General features: G+C 34.5%; 1 protein-coding gene across 1 annotated transcript in view; it reads left to right on the forward strand.

The window, feature by feature from the left end:
* Window positions 1-339: 339 nt before the first annotated feature.
* Window positions 340-23,505, forward strand: part of COL19A1 (collagen type XIX alpha 1 chain) — a 293,777-nt gene continuing 270,611 nt past the window's right edge. Inside the window, exons 1-3 of the mRNA XM_069489063.1 lie at window positions 340-430; window positions 14,094-14,168; window positions 15,087-15,186. Coding sequence (XP_069345164.1) covers window positions 340-430; window positions 14,094-14,168; window positions 15,087-15,186 — 266 coding nt within the window. The remainder of the gene's footprint in view (window positions 431-14,093; window positions 14,169-15,086; window positions 15,187-23,505) is intronic.

Here is a 23,505-nt window from a genome sequence, read left to right on the forward strand (position 1 = left end):
ATTGTAAGTGGTGTGGCTTTAAAAAAACATTTCAAAAAAGAGAAAATTTAAGTTATAACAGGCGGTGTTGACATTGATAACTAAGTGGTAACTAATCCAAAAATATTTTCAGAGCTCTTTCATACAGATTAAGGTATATATTGATATATATAATTAGATATATGGTATAATCATATACAATATTACATAATTAGAGATAATATACAAATCTATTGTTTTTCTTTTTGGTGATGAGGATTTTCTGGAGATGATGAACGAAGCTGCATATGATACACTTAACTTGAATTTCTTTTTCTGTTTCAGATCTGTGGCCACTTGTTCACATGGTTTCAAGGCACGATGAGGCACACTGGCTCTTGGAAACTTTGGCTTTGGGTGGCAGTGTTCCTGCTTCCTGCTTCCACTTCCGTGACTGTCAGGGACAAGCCAGGTATCCAGGACACTTCTTTGCCTAATCACTAAATGTTATTTATAGCCTTTAAATCATTAAAAAAATCATTAAAACAAATCTTGTTAAGGTTGAAGGGGTAATAGATTAAATCTAGTAGTACAGAATAAATTATAATTCATTGTTTTCCCCTTTGACCTTCACATGATGTTCGAGAATCTCCGAAATTACCTAATTTTTTCATATGCATATCGTATTAGTTTACCTAGCCTTTCCTTTTTGTCATTGCTATTTACAAATATAAATATGTGTGTATGCATCTGTGTGTGTCTATATGACATTATATATCTTTCCCTTTCCCCTTCAAGTATTATTTATTCAGTTATAAGTATGGAAACTCTTATTTAGGTAAAAGTGAAAAATAGGAGGTGTAAAAGGAAATGTTGTTTAATTATGTCAGTTTTGTTGTCTCTCAGATGAGGCAAATAAAAGGTTGACAGATCTAGAGTACTTTTTTTAACTAAACAGACAATATTTATTTGCAATTGTTAAATTTATCAGTGTTTAAGTACGTCCACAGGGCTTAAAGGCAATTTGAAATGTTTACTTCCATCTCTGATTTTTAAAATTGATTATGTAGTTAATTAGGAAGACTTTTCTTGAACATTGAGTGTACATAAGTTACTGACGTAGGTGTAATTCATATTACAAAGTTGAATTAGACACATTGGAGAAGACGTTTGCTAGGGAAAGAGAAACTTCACCTCTCCTTCTATGCAATGGATCAAATATAGTGTATTCTGAGGATCACATGTGATGATATATTCTGAGACTGTGAGTCTTATTGAGCTTAATCTTTTGAATATTTCTTTAATAATTTTTGCTAAACAGGTGTAAACTCTAGTAGAGACTTTGAGTTTGAGGTACACATAAAATAATAATTACTTATAAAGCTATAACAAATCTTGGGCTTTCAGAGTGTCATGTAAGTTTTTATGATTTTTTACTAATTTGGCAGGAGGTGCATTTCCTAAAATAATCCACATGAGAGTTTGAATATTCTATTGCTGTATAAAAGACATCCTGTGGCTGTCATACAGTTTTGGGAGAAAACTCTTTTTTCAGTGAGAAATAAATTAGCAGTGACTCATGGCAACTATAGCTATGTAAAAAAAGAAAAGGAATACATAGGGCATGCAAGTTTATTCTGATAATGTTGCTACTCTTGTGAATTTCTTTATGTCTCTTCTTTTTAAGAAACAGTGGATAATGTGCTTTGCAATTTAATCAGAGAGAATAGGACATTTTTAGTTAGAAAGGAGAATGAATCTTTGGTTGAGCAGGATACAGTTTTTAGGCACATGCTAGTTAGTGCATAATAAATAATTCTTGATGATAACAATGATTTGAAAGATCTAAATAAATGGTTCTGCAGTTTTAGCATAAACAAGTATCACCGGATTTGATTCCGGAGTCCCACTCTCACATATTCCCATTATGCAGGTCAAGCTGGGGTGGGATTCAGTAATTTAGATCTTTAATGAGCTCCCCAGGTGAATTTAATGCAGGATATCTGAGGAAAACACTTGAGAACACTCACCTTTGGGAGAATTGTCATTTCCTTTTTCTTTTTCTTCCCCACCACCCCAGCTGGTTATCTTGCATTTTATGCCATTAGGCTCCTTTTATTTTATCTTTATTTTATTTTATTTTATGTTACTTTATTTTTTGCTCTTAGTAACTTTTTTTATTGTGGTAAGAGCACTTAACATGAGATCTGCCCCCTTAACAAATTTTTAAGTGTATAATAGAGTATTGTTAACAATACTGTGCTGTAGAAGTTGTAGAGCGGATCTCTAGAACTTTTCTTGCATAACTAAAACTTCCCCATCTTGGGATTCCCCTGAATGTTTTGCTTTAGTAGCTTTAGCATCTCAGTTCTTTAATCAGGTTACATTGTATATAGCGCTACCCAAATGCACGTATATTCTGGTCCGATTTACTTGACCAAATTAAGCTTTCGGAAGGATTTTCCTAACAGCGTGAATTCAGAACTAATCTGAACTCTGACAAGATTCACATAACATGAAGCACTAAGGGAAATGAATGAAAAAAATTGAGTTGATTTTTGTCACGCCATTTGGTAGAAGGTGCTCGTGAAGCAACACACACTGAACGTGCCGTGGAAATTGCTTAACTTCAAGTATCGTTTACATTAATTGAAAATGTCAGCACAGCACTGTCAGAGGGATTATTGAAGAATATGACACGCTGGGCACGGCCTGGCAAGGGACCCTTCTTATGTCTTGTGTATCTGATTCACAGCGCAAGGTTCCCTTTTTAGTTTCCTCATGTGCAGACCTGCGCGTGTGGTCACTAACCATTTACCGGAGGGAAGTGATTACATCTAAAAATAAAATATAGCAAATCTGAGGGAGAGGCTAAGGTTTCAGCTCTGGAGTCTGTGAGGTTGTCAACAGTTTACTATTAAACCTAAATATATGAAGGATAAATTGAGTCTTTTAATTGCTTTACTTTCACCTTATGGTATGTTTAACGATTACTTGGACTATTGTCCCAGTTGAGATAGAGGTCAAGAGTAATATGGAGAAATTTAATAACAACTTGAATTTTAAAATCTTGAAGATATTAAGAATTCAATCATTTCATATTTGTTCATCAATTTTACCATTATATTGAGATTATGTAATAAGGCATTTTTGTATATTTTCATACTGAAAACGAACTTCTGTTTGAATGTGATAGTTTCAGCTCAATTGTCAACAGAAAGTGGGGAAGAGAATCATATTAAAATATAATCTCAAAACCTGCTTTAATAAGTTGCTTAAAACTCTTTCTTCTATTATAGAAGCCTATGTGCCAAATGATTAAAGTTTCCTCTACTTTCCATAATCTGTGCTAAGGCAAAAGTACTTAATTATTACCAAAAGTAATAAAAAAATAGAAAACCAGAGGGGAAAAAAGCAAGCTAAATAGAGATAACAGAATGACATTTAAATAATAAATTTTCTTTTACTTGTGGTAAAGCTTCAGGTTAAGTGTCTAGATTGAACTGATCATAAATCCTTCTAATTTAGTTTTCTATTAATTACAAGGTAAAACTATTATTCCGAAATATGGCTTTTACTAATTGACAAACACTTCACTCTTAAATTCAGAGTAAATTGACAGCATATTGCTGTCATATAGAGAATTTTATTTTGTGTTTTGAAGAATTCCTTGTGTTCAATATGGTGCTATGTAAAAATCCTACGTTGACAAATGTACTTTGTAACTCCTAAATTTTGAAAGTGGAGGAAAGCTTCACAATAATTTGCTAAAGAATATAACTTCTAACCAGGTATTTTCCTTTGGATGCGTAATTTTGGATCAAAGATAAGCAGTGGAGGTTCTGTGACCTTTTGTGACCTTCCTGTTAAAAAACCTATATTCCTTTTCATAGGGGTTGTACTAATTTTCAGTCCCACCAGCAGTGTAAGAGTGTTCCTATCTCTCCACATCCATGCCAGCATTTGTTGTTTTGTGACTTTTTGATACCGACCATTTTCACTGGAGTTAAGTAATATCTTATTGTAGTTTTGATTTGCATTTCCCTAATGATTAGAGATGTTGAGCAATTTTTTATGTGTTTGCTGGCCATTCTGTCTTCTTTTGAAAAGTTTCTGTTCATATCCTTTGCCCATTTATTGATGGGGTTGTTTGATTTTTTTCTTGTTAATTTTCTTAAGTTCTATATAGTTTGTTGTTATCATCCCTTTATCGGACGTGCAGAATGCAAATATTTTCTCCCATTCTGTAGGTTGTCTATTGGCTCTAATGATAGTTTCCTTGGCTGCGCAGAAGCTTTTTAACTTGATCAGGTATCATTTATTTATTTTGTTGCTTCTGTGATTTCTTTGGGGGTCTTCTTTATAAATTCTTTGCCTAGGCCAATGTCTATAAGAGTTTTCCCAACATTTTCTTGTAGAATTCTTAAGGTTTCACGCCTTAGGTTTAAGTCTGTTGTCCACTGTGAGTTGATTTTTGTGAGAGGTGAGAGGTGGGGAAAGTAATTTGGAGATATCTCAAAGAGCTAAAAATAAAAATACCATTTGATCCAGCAATCCCACTACTAGGCATCTATCCAAAGGAAAAAAGACATTCTATAATAAACACATCGGCACTTGAATGTTTATGGCAGCACAATTCACAATTGCAAAGACGTGGAAACAACCCAAGTGCCCCTCAATACATAAGTGGAGTAATAAAATGTGGCATATGTACACCATGGAATACTACTCAACTACAAAAAACAATGGTGAACTAGCACATCTTATATTATCTTGGATACAGATTGAGCCCATCCTTTGAAGTGAGGTATCACCAGAATGGAAAAACAAGTATCAATGTACTCACCATCAAGTTGATACTAACTGATCAACACTAAGGTGCTCACATGGTAGCAATATTCACTGGGTGCCGATCACGTGGGAGGGAGGTGGTGAGGGTGGGTAAACTCACAACTAAGGGAGGCAGAGCACACTGTATGGGGGAAGGGCATGCTTGTAGCCCTGGCTTGGGCAAGGCAGAGGCATTATATGCAACCAAAATGTTTGTATCCCCTAATATTCTGAAATTAAAAAAAGAACCACTAATGCAAACACTACATTAAAGAATTAATGAAGAAAAAAAAACCTGATAACTAACAAGGTTAGTTAAAATATTTTAGGTATATATATATTCAAAGATATAAAATCACTATCTTGAAAGGGTATTTGCACTCCTATGTTCATTGCAGCGTTATTCAGAATAGACAAGATATAAAAACAGCTTAAATGTCCTATAATAAATGAATGGATAAAGAAAATGTGATAGCCATAGATCTATATCTATATCTATCTATATAATGAAATATTATTCAGCCTTAAAAAAAGAAGAAATCCTGCCATTTGTGATAACATGGATGAACCTGAAGAAAGGGAAATAAGCCAGACATCAAATACAAATACTTCATGTTGTCATTTATATGTAGAATCTAAAAACAAAACAAAAAGGTTGAATTTATGGTAACAGGATATGGAATGGTGATTACCACAGGCTGGCAGGTGGGGGAGATATTGGTCAAAGGGTACAAACTTTAAGCTGTAGAATGAATAAGTTTTAGAGACCTAATGTATGACATGATGACTATAGTTAATTAATGTATGTTTGAAATTTTTTAAAGGAGTGTATCTCAAGTGTTCTTACCCCCCCCCCCCCGACACACACACACAAACAAATGGTAACTATGTGAGGTGAGGGATATGTTAATTAGGTTGATTGTGTGAATCATTTTACAATGCATACATATACCAAAATATCATATTGTACACTTTAAGTATATATAATTTTAATTTGCCAATCATACCACAATAAAGCTGGAAAAAATACTAATTTAAAAAAAAAGCTATATTCCCATTGTTTTTGTTTGTTTACATTCCATATTATTTTTGTTATATTCTGGTCCAATGTACTTTGCCAATTTTTGTTAACCAATATTTTTCTCCCTACCTAGCATACCCGATATTCCTTTATGAGAGGCATTGGCAAAGTATACAGTGTACAGGGGGCCTGAGGGCAACTGTTAATAAAATGAAGAGACCTGTTTTCCCCCCTGTCCAACAAGAAGCCTTTGAAAGAATGCAAAACACCTACAGGCTTTTGTTTTGATCCATTTATGGAATAGTAATAATAATAATTTCATATGTGTTACTTCTGTGGATAGGAAGAAATAGGAAAACCAAAGCTGGAAAAATGGACAAGAGGAGAAATGTTGCAATTTCTCAGGGCATAGTTCTCGTCCCCTTTCTCTTGTCTCACTCATGTGATCTCCTTCATTCCGTGGTTTTCAGTAGAATTTATGTATCAATCACTCCCAAATGTACTTTACAGTCTGGACCTCTCTTTTGAGTTCCATACCTGTATGTCACACTGCCTATTCAATAACTTTGCATTTGAATTTCTTAATGGCACCCCAAGGTTAACATTTCTAACTCCTCCTCTGGTGCACTACAGATTAATTTACTCCTTGCCAACTTTCCTTTTGTTTCTCTAGTGGGATTCATTTCAGTAAACTACAGCTTTAGCCAGCTAAGCAAGTCTGCTCTCCCTCCTCCCTAGATTGAATCTGTTATCACATCCTGTTGGTTCTTGTATCTCAATTGCTTCCCCCATTTCTATGTTCTCTGTTATCTCGGCAGTCCAAGCTACTATCATATCTGGCCTCACACAGTGTGGGGCTTGTGAGTAGGGTTGCCAGATAAAATAGAAGACACCCAGTTAAATTTGAAGTTTGGGTTAAACAATGAATAATTTTCTAGTATAAGTGTGTTCCAAATATTGCATGGGACATACTTAGACTAAAATATTTTTTAAAATTTACCTGACATTCAAATTTCATTGGGAACCCTGTGTTTTATTGGCTATTTTTGGTAATCCTATATGATGTGAGGGGTTTGTTATATAGAATGATCAGGGAAGGCTGTCCTCACGCGGGACCATTTAAGCAGAGACGTAAAGGCAGTGAGAGAGCAAGGCACATGAATGCCTGGAAAGTAGTCAGGGCCAAGGCTCTGAGGCAGGGCAGTTTGGCATATGGGAGAAAAAGCAAGAAAGGCCAGGAGACTGGAGTCAAGGGAATGAGGGGAGGAGGTAGGGAGCACATGCTGCTGAGAAATGAATTTGTCCTTTATATGCTGTCAAAATCTGATTTCTAAGCCTGCAAAGTCAAAGACTAGAACTTGGAGTCTGATAAATTCACCAAAGCAATAAATACTGCCTTGTGAGACCTCTTAGGATAGGAGAGGGTCAAACTGTGCCCTGTGGGACTATTCCCAGGTATCAAGTGAACAGGCAGGCTTCTGAATTTATGTAACTTTCAGTGCCTCTTATCAAGCCTTAATTCACACTAACTGAATATTGTCATATTATAATATTCATAATACATTATAATTAAAGTACATATATGTGGAAATAGGTACATTTTAGCAAAGTTAAAATATAAATTATATATTCACCAGACAAATTACATTTTCTTTCCCTGGAATCAGTAAACTTGTGTATACATAATGTAATATTAAGAATCTTCAATAAATTGTAAAGAGTATAACAGAACATGTTCACATTTATTTTTCATGATGCCTATAATTTTGATTTTTCCCCTTTGTCTTTGTAGCGTGTAAGGACTGACCTCACCTCTTGGCTTTTCCTTAAGGCCAGAGGCCTCTGTGGCCACAGAGAGTGACTAGTCCATTTTCGGTATAAGTAGCAGCAACATGCACAAATCTTTTAGATGGTAAATCAATTGAAAAAATAAAAAGTCAGAAGAATGGATTTTAACTGGTCTGGGCTTCTTAGTTTTTTGAGAGAAGGAGAGAATTCAACATGCTTTCAGTGAATGATAAGAAGAAAAGTGAAAAAGAGAGACTTCAACATGCCTTCAATGAATACTATATTAAACTGAAGACTTACATGAGTGAGTATAGAAAATATCAGAACAATTATAGGAAAACTACGTATCAAAAGATGTGATCTAATCTCAAGATTAGAATGCTTAGCAATATAGTAGGAGGCCAAACAAGTAGGTACAGGATTTAGAGATTAGGGGGAAAAGTGATTTTTGTGTGTATGCCTGTAAGTGTGTGGAAGGGAGATTTTCTTTCTTTAAGCACATGTTTAGAACTGAGAGTAAGACCAAAATGCATTTCTACCAAAGAACAGAGAGTTTCTTAGGTATGCTATTATTTTGTTTAAATTATGTATTTGATACCATTGCTTCTGCAATTCTAGAAAACAATAAAAATGTATTTGAGGAGCAATGTTCTAATACAAAGGGAGGAAAAAAGTTGGTTTATGGGAAAATTTGTTTTGTTTCAACTCTGCCATTAAGTGGCTATGTGATCTTAACTTCTCTTGGATGACTTGTTATGTGTTCAGGATTCTAATTTTTGGAAAGAGAAGGGGTAAAAATATTTTTATAATTATATATTTTATTTGTAGCTAATCTAGATAAAATCATGACATACCCAGAATCTGACCTAGACTCCTTCCTATCTGTTTTCTCTGGCTCCTTTTAATACCCCTCCAACCCCGTAACTTGCACAGGTCCTTCAAGCCAAGTAAAAAGGAAAGTGGATCTGACGATCATTAACATATCAGCATGAATTTGTTAAAGACATTTGCATTTGCTTTAAAAAAATCTGTTGATTAAGGTTTTCTAAGCAGTGCATTTTTTAATTTTCATCAACATTCCTTTTTTATAATATAAATTTTATGTGCGTACTCGAGGTCTACAACATGATGTCCTGGGATACATACTGATAGTAAAATGGTTACTATAGTGATGCAGAGCAACATACCTATCATCTTACATAGTTACTTATTTTTGTGACATGAGTAGCTAAAATCTTCTTAGTTAAAAATCTCATACAATTTTATTGTATTTTATTAGTCCTATGTTGTTGTGCATTAGATCCCTTTACCTGTTCGTCCTGCATATCTGCTATTTTCTGTCCTCTGACCTAATGTCCCCACTTCCTCTCCCTCCTCCCACCTATGGTAAATGCATTTCATTCTCTGTCTCTGTGTATTTGGACTCTTTAAAACATATTTTACATATAAGTGAGGTCAGGCAATATTTGTTTTCTGCGTCTGGCTTATTTCACTTAGCATAATGTTCTCCAGGTCCATCCATGTTGTGGCAAATGGAAGGATGTCTTTCTTTTTTTAAGGCTGAACAATATTCCATTGTATAAAAGATCTAAATGTAAAACCTGAAAATATAAAAATCCTAGAAAGAACATAGGGGAAAAGCTCCCTGACATTGGCCTTGGCAATGATTTTAGATATCACATGAAAAGCTCAGTCTACAAAAACAATAATAAGTAAATGAGACTATATCAAACTAAAAAGCTTTTCCACAGCAAAGGAAACAATCAACAAAATGAAAAGGCAACCCATGGGCTGGGAAAAAATAATTGCAAACCACATGTCTGATAAGGGATTACCATTATCTAAAATGTGTAAAGAACTCCTAGAACTCAACAGCCAAAAAACAAATAACCCAAATAAAAAATGGGCAAAGGACCTAAATAGACATTTCTCCAAAGAAGACATAAAAATGGTTATAGAGTATATGAAAAGGTGCTCAGCATCACTAATCATAAGGGAAATGCAAATTAAAACCACTATAAGATACCACCTCACACGCACAAAGAATAGCTATTATCAAAAAGACTCGAAATAACAAAGGTTGGCTAGGGTGTGGAGAAAAGACCCTAGATTCCCACCTGTGGGTGGGAAAGTAGATTGGTACTACCATTATGAAAACAGTAAGGAAGTTCCTAAAGAAATTAAAAATAAAACTGCCCTATAACCTAGCAATGCCTCTTTTTGGTCTAGCCCAAAGGAGATGAAATAACCACCTTGTAAAGATATTAATATCTACACTCCCATGTTCATTACAGTTCTGTTCACAATAGCCAAGACATAGAAACAACCTAAATGACCATCAGTGGACGAATGGATAAAACAATGCATCTTTTGTGGTGAAATTTTAGTCATTACCTTTCCAATAGTCCAGAGAACCTTTGAAACCTTCTTGTGGTGTTTCACCTCCGTCTACCTGACAGGATGTTTGAATGTCTGAGTCTTATTTATAGCTCTTCAAGGTATATGCACCTTTACTCAAAAGGTGCTTAACTTTATAATAAAATGTGCACATCAATACTTAAATAACTTAACATATCCAACTTGTGATAGCTACTTCCAATGCCTTGCCATTTTTATGCAATGTATCCATAAGACTCATGCATCCAGGATGTGCTTTCCATTTTAAACCCTGAAATTTTTAACGTTTGGTTTTAATCTGCTTTGTTTAGCTTTCCACAACAAAGCAAGTATTCTAAAGATATAAAATGGTATTTGATTTTCATAAACTATAGACTTTTAGTGGAGAAATACTTTCATAAACATTGCTGGAAATGTTGAATTCCATTCATTTCAAAGTGACAGGTTTATTACTTTGACATCATCATATATTCACTTAGTCCTCAGAAGAAGTTAAGTAAGATATATACTGTTTCCAACTTGGCAGTCGGCCAACATACCTTTCCCTCATTACTAAAGTGTCATAGTGGGAAGTCCCTTTCTACTGTCTAGAGATGATTTGTTTTGCAAATCATCTACTGGGCCTTCCCTACATATGTTGTGAATAATTTAATCTTATTTATTAAGGTCGTGGTTCATATAGCCATTATAAAAATTTCATCAGAATTTAGGTTTTTTAAAATTTTTTCAAGAATTATTTTTATCTTAAAATATTTTCTCATAGAGACACTATTTTCCTCCTTTTGTTGAGGTATTACACATAATAAAGTGAATAAATCTTAAGTGCACAGTCCAATGAATTTCTATATATGTATTTATTCACCTCTGTGACTACCACTCAGATGAAAACATAGAACATTTCCAAAACCCCAGGAGGCTTCTGTATACCTGCTCCCAGTTGACACCCTCCAAGATAACTACTACTCTGGCATAGATTAGTTGTGCAATCTCTTGGACTTCATATAAATGGAATTATGCAGTATGTATTCTCTTGGAAATGGTATTTTTTCCATTTAATATTATATCTGTGAGATTCATCTAGTTATTGCACATATCAATAGCTTATTCTTTTTTATTTCTTTACAGTTTTTCATTGTACGTGTATATACTACAATTTATTCATTTACTCTCATAGTGATGAATACTTGGATTGTTACCAGTTTTACACTATTATGAGTAATGCTGCCATGAATATTCTTGTCCAAACAGGCCATTTACACTCATTTTTTGCACTCATTTCTTTTGGTTCATTGACTTTTCACATCATAGAGCTCATGCATATTTAGCTTTAGAAAACTGCCAGTTTACTAAAGTTTGTTAACCGATATTTTTCTCCCAACCTAGGATACCCAATATTCCTTTATCAGAGGTATTGACAAAGTATGAATTGTATGGATGGCAACTTTTAATAAAATGAAGAGACTTGCTTTCCCTTTTATCCAACAAGAAGTCTTTAAAAAATGCAAAACAGCTTTTATTTTGATCCATTTGTGGAATAATATGGAACAATAATAATTTAATCTATGTTACTTCTGAGGATATGAAGAAATAGGAAAACCAAAGCAGGAATAATGGACAAGAGGAGAAATGTTGCAATTTCTCAGGGGATAGTTCTTGTCCCTTTTATGTTAATTTTACTGCCACAAGCAATGTAGAAGAGTTTTTGTTGCTGCATGTTGTCACCAACACTTGGTGCTATCAGTTCATTGATTTTAGCCATTTAGTGGTTTCTGATCATGATTTTACTTTGCCTTTTCTGGATAACTAATGATATTGAGCACCTTTTACATGTGAGTTGACCATTTGGATATTTTCTCTTGTAACCTGCTTAAGTCTTCTCGAACATTTTGATAATAAGATTTTCAATCTTTTTGTTATTGATTTGTGAGATTACATTGTATATTCTAAAAATGAGGCTTTATTGGATATATGGACGGCAGATACCTTCTCCTTTATTTATGGCTTGCCTTTTTACTTTTTAAATGTCTTTTGATTAAAGATTTTAATTGTAATGAAGTTGAATTTAGTAAGCTTTTCTTTTGTGATTAATGCTTTCTGTGTCACTTTTAGGAAATCTTTGCTACCCCAAGTTCATGAAGATTTTACATTTTCTTGTAGATGCTTTCCTGTTTTACCTTTCACATTTAGGTCTATGATTATCTCCAATAAATTTCTGTGCATGGTGTGTAGTAAGGCTTAAGGTTCAGTGCTTTTCTATGTGGATATTCAATTGACCTGGTAACATTTATTGAAAAGACTATCTTTTCCCCACTGAATTGCAATGGCCCTTCTGTGATAAATAAGGAGACTGTATGTGCATGGATATGTTTTTGTTTCTCTGTGTACCAACACCCCATTATAAACATTCCTGATATCTGATAGTTTAAGTTCTCCAGCTTATTCTTCTTCAATGCTGCCTTTAGCTATTTTAATTTTTTTGGTTTTTGGTAGTTCCATATAAATTTGAAAATTAGCTCATCAGTATTTACACACACACCACCACCCCCAACCTTTTGGGATTTTAATTGGCGTTGCACTGAATCTCGAGGTAAAACTGAGAACTGACATCTTAACAATTTTGAGTCTTCTAACCTAAGTACTTGGTTTATCTCTTCAGCTACTTAGACCTTTAATTTCTCTCAGCAATAGTCTGCAGTTTCTGTGCCCAGATCTCGGATGAGGTGCTTGGTTTTTATAAAAATGGCTATGAATTCAGCTCAACAATTTGTAATGTTTACAAAATATCCAATGATTTTACTATTATTTAGAACCTGCAATCATATTAATATCTCTGAGACAGGAATTTCCAAAGTATCTGAGTAAGCTCTAAAATTATTCAGTGCTATGATTTTACTTACTTTGTAAATTATGTATTCAAAATGTTTATTCCACTTTATTTGCTTCTTTTAAATCTGATTAAGTGGTAGCACTATTTAGAATCAGATTTATTTTCCAGTTAAATATATTCAGATGATATCCTGTGAACATCCCTGAGGTCTGTGATTTGTTTATTGAATGAATGGCTGAGGAGATCAGCAGTTGAACTGGTGAACTGGCAATTTCCACTTTCCCAGAGCAGGGGATCAAATTGGTTTTAATCAGTTTATATCCTTTCTATATTAAAAAAAAATCTTAAGTAATTAAACCTAAACATCAATTTTAAACATGGAGAATTAAAGTTGTGCTTTCATGATGCCAAAATATTCAATCGATTTAGTTTAAAATCTTAAACTAAAGTTCATAACTGTCCAGTTGTACAGCTACCTTGGCATAATTTGAAAATTGGCTTCAATTTTGTCTGAATTAACTATTATGTTCGTAGAATCTAGCCTGAATTAGATTTAAACATATCTCCGGATGTTAAAAATTTAGTGGATGTATATACATTACTGTATTAGTGTGTTGTGCTGGTATTAAACACGTAAATTCACTGAGTGGAGACTAAATTTATCTTTTTTTCTTTGAATATCACTAAGTACTTTAGCACATAATTAATACTTTCTCAATGATTTTATCTCATTTTTAAAATTATAGGCCACTTTTGTATGGTAGAGGTCTTTGCTTTTTTATTTTATTTTAGAAAATTCCATCTATGTCCCCTTTTATTCTAAAAGTTTAATGTCATCCGATACCAAAACCTGAATCAAAGTTGTGTTAAAATAAACCAGTAGTTCACTTGTTTTACTGTTAGAGCATATTTTGGAATATAAAAGTTTAATGATGTTGTTAAAACTAGCTAATTTCTTAATGTCTAGTATATATCAATAGTTAGAATGATAATGATTAATAATACTAGCTTAGCACTAACAAGTATTTACTGTGTACCAGGCAGTGTTATAAGAATTTTCCAAAAATAAGCACATGTAACCCTCACTAAAACACTATAAGGTGGGTAATATTCTTATCCTCATTTTACAGAAATTTAATAAAATGGTTTATTTTACTTCCATTTTTATCTTAAATTTCTGATTATATTGTATAATTCAAATTTATTTGAAAAATTTGATTGAAAATGTTGTGCGAATAACCTAGAATAACCTATACTTTTTTTTTTAAATAGAAAAGACGTGTCCTATACTGAGAACAGGGGAACATCAATTGACACAAAACAACAGAAATAAACTTGAAGTTTCAGGTAAGCATTATAATCCTTTACAAAGTAGCATTTTATGTAAAAGTGTCACCAGATATGTAATGTCTTTGATGTTGCAATTTAAGATCATAACATTAGCATAAAAATTAAAATCAGATAATGCAAAAAAAATTCTGAGAGCAGAGTACTATTATGTTTAGTCTAAGATCAATAATGTCTTAACCTCTTAGAGAAATTATTTGAAATTATAAAAGTTGTGTCCATTGTAGAAATTTTGAAAGAAGAAAATTTATCATAAAGAAGATCTCACCACCCAGCTTTAATAACGATTACTATTTTGGTATACCATTTCTATCTTTCTTTCTCCTTATTTTCTTCCTTCTTTCCTCCTTTCTCTCTCTCCATTGCTTTCTCTCTCACTCTCTCACCCACAAGTACATGTGCGTGAGAGTGCATACACACACACACACACACACACACACGTAATCATAATACTTACACTACATTTGAAATCCAAGCATTTTCCCACATCAGTATACATTCTTCTAAAGCCTGATTTTTTTAAAAAGGCTAGTTATAGTTCAACTGAATGTACTATTTTTCAATCTAGCTAATGTTTTGTCTTTAGACATTAGAGCTACAATGAGTTACTCTATTTACTTAGAATAATTTCTAGGCCAAAGGAAATTAATATTTGAGTCATTTGAAATACATTTATAAATTTTTCTCTAGAAAGGTGACTACACATTCTATATGCAGAGTGAATTTCATTCCCCTGTACCCTAAAAGGAGAAAAATAAAATCAAGAAATTTTGGTGATTCCAGACAGTAGGATTTTATTTGAAGTAAATTAATCTATAGATAAGAATAACAAAAAAAATCTGTTTAAAAGTCAATATCTCTGTGAGTTTGCTAAATTTATTAAAACTGCTGGATTAAATCACTTGTCACATTTTACAGGTTTTGATCTGGGAGAGAGTTTTTCTCTGAGACGTGCATTTTGTGAAGGTGATAAAACTTGTTACAAATTGGGAAGTGCACTTCTTATTAGAGACACTATGTAAGTAAAATAATGGTTTTGTTTACATTTTAATAACACTACATGAATTAACTATATTTTTACATTTACTGTGCTTCATAATAAACTTTTGTTCTGTTATATTTAATTTTTTTTTATTTCAAAGTATTACAGGGGTACAAATGTTTTTGGTTACATGGATCACTTTTGTAATGCTTGAGTCAGGGTTGTAAGTGTGCTCGTCACCCAGATAGTGTTCATTGTACCCACTAGGTAGGCTCAGAGCATGCCCTTGCTGTGAGGTGACGGGTGCCCCACGAGTACTCTGCAGCTGGGACCCACACTGCTCTCCTCTCAGTCCTGCCCACACAAGCTCCCTCATCTCCCAAGATTAGTTCACAGATCTCCCCTGGAGTCTCTGAGACAGTCGAGTTCTGAGGTACGGGATCTGGCCTGTGGGCCTGCACCCTGGTCCCTAACCAAGGGAGAAGCTTGCTGGTCCCCATTTGCTTATGGGGTGCTCAAGCAGGTTTGGTGTCCCTCCGCTTTGGGGCATGTTCTGCTCTGATGGAGCTGCTGGGTACAAAGCACCAGGAAGGGCTGGTGAGCAGGGAGCTCACAGTCCCAGCACCGCTTAGTCTGCTGCTGAACTTTAAGAGGAAAGGTTTGAGCCCCACTCTCTGTGGAAGCCTTGATGTGATGGCTCAATCGTCTCTTCTCGGCAGCTGCAGGTCGGGGAGGGGAAGGAGAGGAAAGAGTCTGGATGGAGGAAAGCTATCATTCTGGTAGTCTCCGTCTGTCTCTCTGAAGGGCAACCTGCCCAGAATGTCCAGGCTATAGGGTCATGAAGATCCCCTGGGCCCCACTGAACCGCTGTAGCTCCCACAGTCTGGGCAGGAGTTGGGAAATGTTTATGTGGGAATGAGCAAGATGTTAACTGAGGGGCTAAAGCCCCCTGGGGAGGACAAAGGCGCACAGTGTGTAGAGAAGCATTATGGCACCTGCTGTCTTGGTTTGGGTCTCTGGTGATGCGGAGTGCCCCATGGGGGCTGGGAGCCTGGTGCTTTGTGCACAAGAAGCTCCTAGTTCACTGGTGGGGGTAGAAACACTCTCCAGAAACTCAGGAGACTATCAGAGATGTGAGGGAGGGAGAAACAAACTGCTCCACCTATATCCTTTTTGCTGGACTCCAAGTATCCCGGGGGCTGATCTCTGCCAATTATCTTCCTCCTTCTTGTTCTGCTCCGCCGCTTCTTCCCATGGAGTCTCTTGTAGGCTCTGGAACCCTTCCCTCAGAATTACACCCGATCTATGTTTGTTTGTGTGTTTTTTCTCTTTTATCTAAAGCTTTTCCTTCTTACTGAGATGTTCTGCCAGCTGGTGTCTCTGGTCAACCATCTTCCCGGAAAAAAAAGTATGCATCATAATAAATTAAAATAAAAGAACATACCCTCTAGGTGTTCATCTTTTATGTTGTATAGAGTACATAGTAAGAACAAAACAAAACAAAATAACTGTTTTGCAGTTTTATTTTTGGTCTTGATACTCATTTAGTTTTAAAATGGATTTACCAAAGTTTTCCTTTAGTTTACCTTTCTGTTTTCAACTGATGGACCTAATATTTAAAAAATTAGTCACTTGTCATTTAAATAGTGAAAATAGGCCAGCAACTATACAGAGCAATAGTAATACCCATGTGGTTGGCAATAATTTAAGGATGAATTGACAGTAATTCAGAAAGCTGAGTCATCAGGAAGGCAGGCAGCATGTATGGTCATAATATTTATTCCTTTAATCCAAGATAAATATTCTTATGTGTAAATACTCTGCAATGAAAAAAGCATCAAAATTCTACTTGGTTTAATATGCAACACAGATATTTTTGTGTGAAAACATACATGGATGTTTTTACTTTCTAGTGGGTAGGCTGATATTTAAGTTACAGACAAGATTATTGAGAATCTCGACATTTGAATTCTTAAACGGAAATAGCATTAATCATCTCATTGCCCCCTCCCCCCCCATGTAAACTAGGTTCATAACTCACGTTTTCCTTGAGAATAGTTTCTTTTAAACCTCCTATTTTGTGATACTTTAGGTAAGTTTTGCTTAATGACCTGGTTCCTTAAAAGTAAACTGCTCATTACTAGGTAAGAAACAAGAATATTAAGGAAGAAAATAATTTCATATTGGGGGATTATAATAGGTGATTGTTAGGTGAGACACTTCAGCAGATGTAAATGTACAGGCCTGTGCGCTATAGTGGGCGGCTGCTTAGGTGGTCTCTGTTACAAAAATTAAGATGCCTTTTCTCTCTCTGCCTTCTTCTTGGTGATTTAAGCTCCTGTAATCCTGTCCACATGGCAAAAGCATTGGAAGAAACTCTTTTAAAATTCGCTGGACCTGTATACAAGAAGACTTAGCTAATTTTAAGTAGCAACAGTGGAAAACTTGCTGCCACATTTAGGCACTGCTATTCTCCTTTGAATCTATGAGATTATAAATATTAGTCAGGACTTGAAACTTATTTTCTGATTTTTGGGGGGCTCTAAATCACTGCCCAATCCCTGGGTAATCAATGTAAATGAATTCTATGGTTCTGCAGAGCAGAAGCCTCGTAACTCATTTACAGGAAACTAAAGGGCGTCTGGTTGAGCTGACTAGCCAGTGTCAAGTAACTTGGCTCATCTCCACTTACATTTCACTCATTGAGCCAAGTATGCTAGGATGCTTCTCTTGCATGATACCATTTTGATTTTTCAATGAGACTGGAGTAAAGTTGCAGCTATTTATATATTTGTAAATAAGCTGCCTTGCAGAGTCAGCATGGGAAAAGGCAGATGCTATTTTATATGGAAAATGGGGACGCTTTCTGTTCCTGCACTTGCTTTTATTGTATTGACATATTTCAGGTGATATTCATGAGGAGAGAGAACTAATGAACACGCTGGTCAGATATGTATTAGGTACACAAAATACCTTGAGCCTGGCTTATTGTGGTTCTTCCAACTGCTTTTGCATGGGACTCCAGATAAACATCATCATACGCTTATAGATGGTACAGGCTTGGGGACATCTCAAGAGCTAAATGTGTTTTGTTTATTTTAAAGTCATGTCCATTTATCCAATATTTATTGAGATAGAAAACAGTAAATATTTGAGGGCTTTAAAAGATTCTATGTGGCATGCTCCTTAGTAATCTAGAATTATCTTTTTAGAGGAAATTTTCTTGGCTTCTTGCATCTATAAGTATTCCTGGCTATGTGAAAGAGATCATTCATTATTTTTATACATATTGAGAGCTATATCCCAGAAGATCATACTTTGATTGTTTTTAAATTGTGTTTTGGCAATTATCAGAGCGAGTTGGTAAAGTTTCAAGAAAAAAAATACACACATATACACTGTGGAGTACCTTATTTTGTTGGTGTAATATAGTTCCTCTCTGGCTTCCATTAATCACTTTGGTAGAAACTTATTTCAGATAAAAATATCTCAGTATTAAATATTTTATAAGAGTTGATGAATGTTGAATTTCTATGATTTCTATGTATTATTGATTCTTAAGGGGCAACACACTTTTGGCTTGTCTGGCCGGTGGGAAATTGATTTCAGATATACAAGGGAAGTGAATTTCCTGATTTATTATTGAATTCAAGTATGGTAAAGAGTCTTACCTCTTAGGCTTTTTTTTTTTTTTTTGAGACAAAAGTCTTGCTGCTGTAGGGATGGGGTCTGGTCTTGAACTCCTGGCCTCAAGCAATCCTTCTGCCTTGGCCTCCAAAAGTGCTAGGATTACAGGCTTGATCTACTGAGCCTGATCATCTTAGGCTCTTGACAGCTAGTGGCTGTCTGGAAGGATTCTGAGGCCATAATGGGTTCAGTCAACTAAAGTTTTATGACCCATTAGGAAAAAGAGCTGTGGAAGGAGTGTTCTAAGTTTGTAGCCTCTCTGATTTAGGATGATTTCTGTAAGCTGATGGCTTTTGCAATTGAAGCAGTGCCTAAGAATGGGGAGAAATGAGTCTATGTGTAAAAAAATAATCAACACAGATTAAATTTAATAAGGTTTTATGAGCTTGGGTAATGTAGCTAGACACAGTGACATAAATGACAGATATGGTCTCTGTAGCTTTTGTTACAATTAAATAAATCTCCAGTGAAGAGAAGTCTTCTTTCTCTGTCTATGTCTCTCTCTCTCATTAAATTGGTGTTTGCTTTATGAAATCAAGAGTTATTTGGTTTTATAGCTTTATATGAAAAAAGAGATAGCTGGTAGGAGCTATTCTAATTTGTGTTTTATGTTTTTATAAACATAATAATCCTCAACAAGTAGGAAACCCCAAAGTATGTATTTGGAAAATGTGTAATTTTTTTAGGAGTCTTTCAAGTTCTCTGGACTTTAACAATTCCCTTGGGAATAATCCTAAATATGGGCAAAGATGTTTTACACACACACACACACACACACACACACACGTAGTAGCATGATTTTTACCGTGTCTTTACTACTGTTGAATGATTTATCCCATGGGCATATCTTTTCTATGTGGACCTTTACACTATCGCCAGATTTTTATTATTATAAATAACACTACAACATACAGGAAAGTTGTTTTTCTCTGTGTTTAGGATTATTTTCATATGATCGATTTTTAGAAAAAATTACCAGTTGATTTTTAGGGATCTCGATATTCACTACTAATTATTTTCCATCATTATCTAACCCATCTATTCTGCATATTTCCCAATATCTTCTGTAGCATTAGGCATTATCATTTAAAAAATTTGTGTTTTAACTTAAAACTTGAGCAATTACACATAGAAGCTGTAGTTTACTATGTAAGTGTCTTAGAGGTTCCTAAAATATTTCTGTTTTGTTAAAGGGTGAATAAGAGCAATCAATGAGTCATTGAAATGAATGCAACTTAGTCTAGCTTATCCTTTTATTCATCAAGTATTTGTTGAGCATCACTATGAGCCAGGCACTTTACTAGGCTCTGGGCTTACATTGGTAAGAGAATGTGGGTCTAATCTTGCCTTCCTGGAACTTGTTAGAGAGATAACTGGTGCCAGAAAAAGCTACACCTCCCTCTTGCCTTCACCTGAGAAGGAACTAAGATGTACTGCCTATCATTCAAGCTTAGGCTGTACGACTAAAAGTTCACTCCTTCTCTTATAAAGGCTTAACTCTCTTAAAGCACAACACACAAGGCTTATTTTCTTTTCAGTTTTTTCGTTAGTTTTTTTGTTTGTTTGTTGTTTTGTTTTTGAGACAAGATCACGTTCTGTTGCCCAGGCCAGAGTGCCATGGCATCATCATAGCTCACTGTCACCTCAAACTCCTGGGCGCAAGCAACCCTCCTGCTTCAGCCTCCCAAGCAGCTGGGACTACTGGCGTGTGCCACCACGCCTGGCCTCAAGGCTGATTTTCAATGTTTTCATTCCTTCCCTTTTAAGGGCCTATTTTCTAAACCATGTTTCATTTTTATTGCTCTTCCTTGGGTCATCTCCAAGTTCTCAAAATCAGTTAAATTTGGAGGCTCAAAACTATGTTCGGAACTCTGATCATTTAGAGAGATTACTTTACAATTCCATTAAGCTATAGAGAATGACTATTTTTGCATCCCTTGGGTTTTCATTTGGGGCATTCTTTCACTGTGTAGATAGGAAGTTTCCTGTATAAGGATATGTGACTTAGTGAAAAAGTTGTCCAGCTGTTTTTATGAGATTGGCTGATGGTTACACATAATTCTTTGTGTCATAATTGTAATTCCTTAATTATAGTTTGGCAAGGTGAATCATTAAGTAATACATTCTTAAAATGAAAATAATGTATAGAAATACTTTTCTATAGTCATAAGAACTATCTAATTTTTTCCTAGAAAATTCAAGGATGTTAATATGTATCAATAACAAACTACTTAGTGTAAAAGTAGTGACTAAAATGTAACATTAATATGAAATATTATTACTTCAGTGTTTTCATTTACCAGTTTTGGAAACCTTTAATATTATCATAATCAAATTTTAGTGAGTTGTGATTTTCTTCTTTCAGATTTTTTTTGATTCAGTATTAGGAAAAGTAGAAAGTATCAGTAATTAGATTTTACAACATTCATATGACTTAATGTTTTTTCTTGGCCTTGAACATTTGTTCTATCTAGAAAGAAATAATTTTACTGTAAACGAATAGAAGTATTTTAAGTTTAATGTCTATTTGTGAATGCTAGTAGACAAAATCTTATAGAATTAAAATATTTGTGTGTTTAACATAGTTGTAAATGGAGAAAACATAGGTGATTTATTTAAGAATCCAAAGTTTTTGCAGTGAGAAGCAATTATGCCTTTGTTATTGCCTTCAAAGAATGTGTTTTTAATAATTACATTACCAAAAAAAGCTCATATAAAGTGAAATAAAAGTGAGAAGCAGCTATTCATTTACATTTACAAACTTATCCATTTTCTTTCCACAAGTGTCTATAAACTTTCTAAGGAAAAAAGGATAGGTTCTCACTTCTGAGGAAAAATGAATAGTTTTTCATTTGCCTTGATGAAACACAGGACAGAACACTAGTGAAGAATTTGCAGAGAGACACATAAAGAGATGGTTGAGAGCGTATGATATCTTCAATTAGGGAGAAGAAGTGAAAACAAACAATTGTAATTCTACAAGTTAATGCTTTAAATATTCAGAGGAGGGTTAAATCCCTTATAGTTGGGATGATAAGAAAAAACATCTTGAAGACTAAGGGATTTAAACTGGGCTTTGAAGACTGAGAGACAGAGGTGGGTCAAGTTCTGGGGAGAGGGAAGACACCCCGGGTGAAAGAATGCCATAAACTGTGGGGGCCCTGAAAGGTTAAGACATGGATAAATTTAATAAATATTATTAGACAAGATAATTGCTATCATAGAAAAACATTGATAACCCAATTTATCCATATCAAAGGTGGCAGACCATTTGATTTTCTCTGATGCTGAGGGACATTAGTTAAGGCTCTGGAAAAATTTCAAAGAACTGAGACACAATTTTCCCCAAAACATCCAGATGGCTTAAGTTCTTATGAGAGTCTGTGCTCATTCAAAACAGGTAATGGGCTTCTCATGTAGTATCATGTGATCAGAGTGTATTATTTTTCTTTAGACTCCATTGCTCATATCAAAACTCTCATTCTTTGGGAAGGGAAGGCAATTATTTATTTAGCCTGACAAGGTGGATATTACATCCAGTGGATTCATGCTTTTGTCCACCATAGTGCCTGATATATAGTAGTGCTTAGTGTATGCTAGTTGAATAGACATGACCTTAGGTTTAAATTTTTCAAGGGGCATTTGAAATTTATTGGTAGATTGTATAGATATTTGCATATTGTAGGCAACCAAGAATTTGTTTTCACCAGCAGACTAAAAAACAAGGCACCTTACTTCTAACTCCTTTACTAGATCTTTTCACCATACAGGATTTCAGGATAAGGCACATGTGAGTACCCAGTTTCCAACGATCTTAATGATCTTTATAGTACCACCTTACATTTGTGAAATGCTTTATGATTTACAAAGTACTTTTGCCTTCTTATAGCATTTGGTATTACAATGACCCCTGTGATGTAGCTATCACATCACCATTTTATAGATGAAAAAACTGACGTTCAATGAAACTAAGTGACTTTCTTAAAATTTCAAAAATAGTAAATGGAACAGTTGGGTCTAGAACTCAGGTCTTCTGTCTCCAAATACAGAATTAGTTTTTATTTTATTATTGCTAATTACATGTAAATTATCTTAATATATCTGTATGCCATTTACCCTGAGAGCAGTGAGGTACCAGTTAAATGTACTATTTAGAAGTCATGATAATACAAATGTCATCATAAATTAATAAAATTAAGCTGTTTTATTTTTATAATTACTTGGGTCAATCTAATAGACATTGATTAATCTCCCTCTACTGTTTGATTATATATTAGATTATTTTCTTTGTCCATTCATCCTTTTATCCAATGAATCAAATCAGAGCTTGCTTGGTGGGGGTTATATGTATGTATCTGTGGAGTGTGCACTGCAGATTTTCAGAGTGTTCAAAGAAAATAGATACATAAACATGTACTTTAGTAATCTTTAATCTTATTTGGACCATAAAAATACTATGAGGATTAATTAGTTATTGGCATTAGGTGGTTGCAAATATATTGTTTTTATAATGGTTGTAAACCTACAAACAGATAAGCATGATTTTCAATTTATGAATTAGAGGATTGACTGTAGTAATGCATGTTTTGTTATACTAGTGCTTAAGAATAACTTTGTAACAAGTCTAAAGATTTTTTTTGTAGGTTGGACTCTATGAATATATTCCAT

The sequence above is a fragment of the Eulemur rufifrons genome, chromosome 15 (genome assembly GCF_041146395.1).
Source record: "Eulemur rufifrons isolate Redbay chromosome 15, OSU_ERuf_1, whole genome shotgun sequence".
NCBI classification, from domain to species: domain Eukaryota; kingdom Metazoa; phylum Chordata; class Mammalia; order Primates; family Lemuridae; genus Eulemur; species Eulemur rufifrons.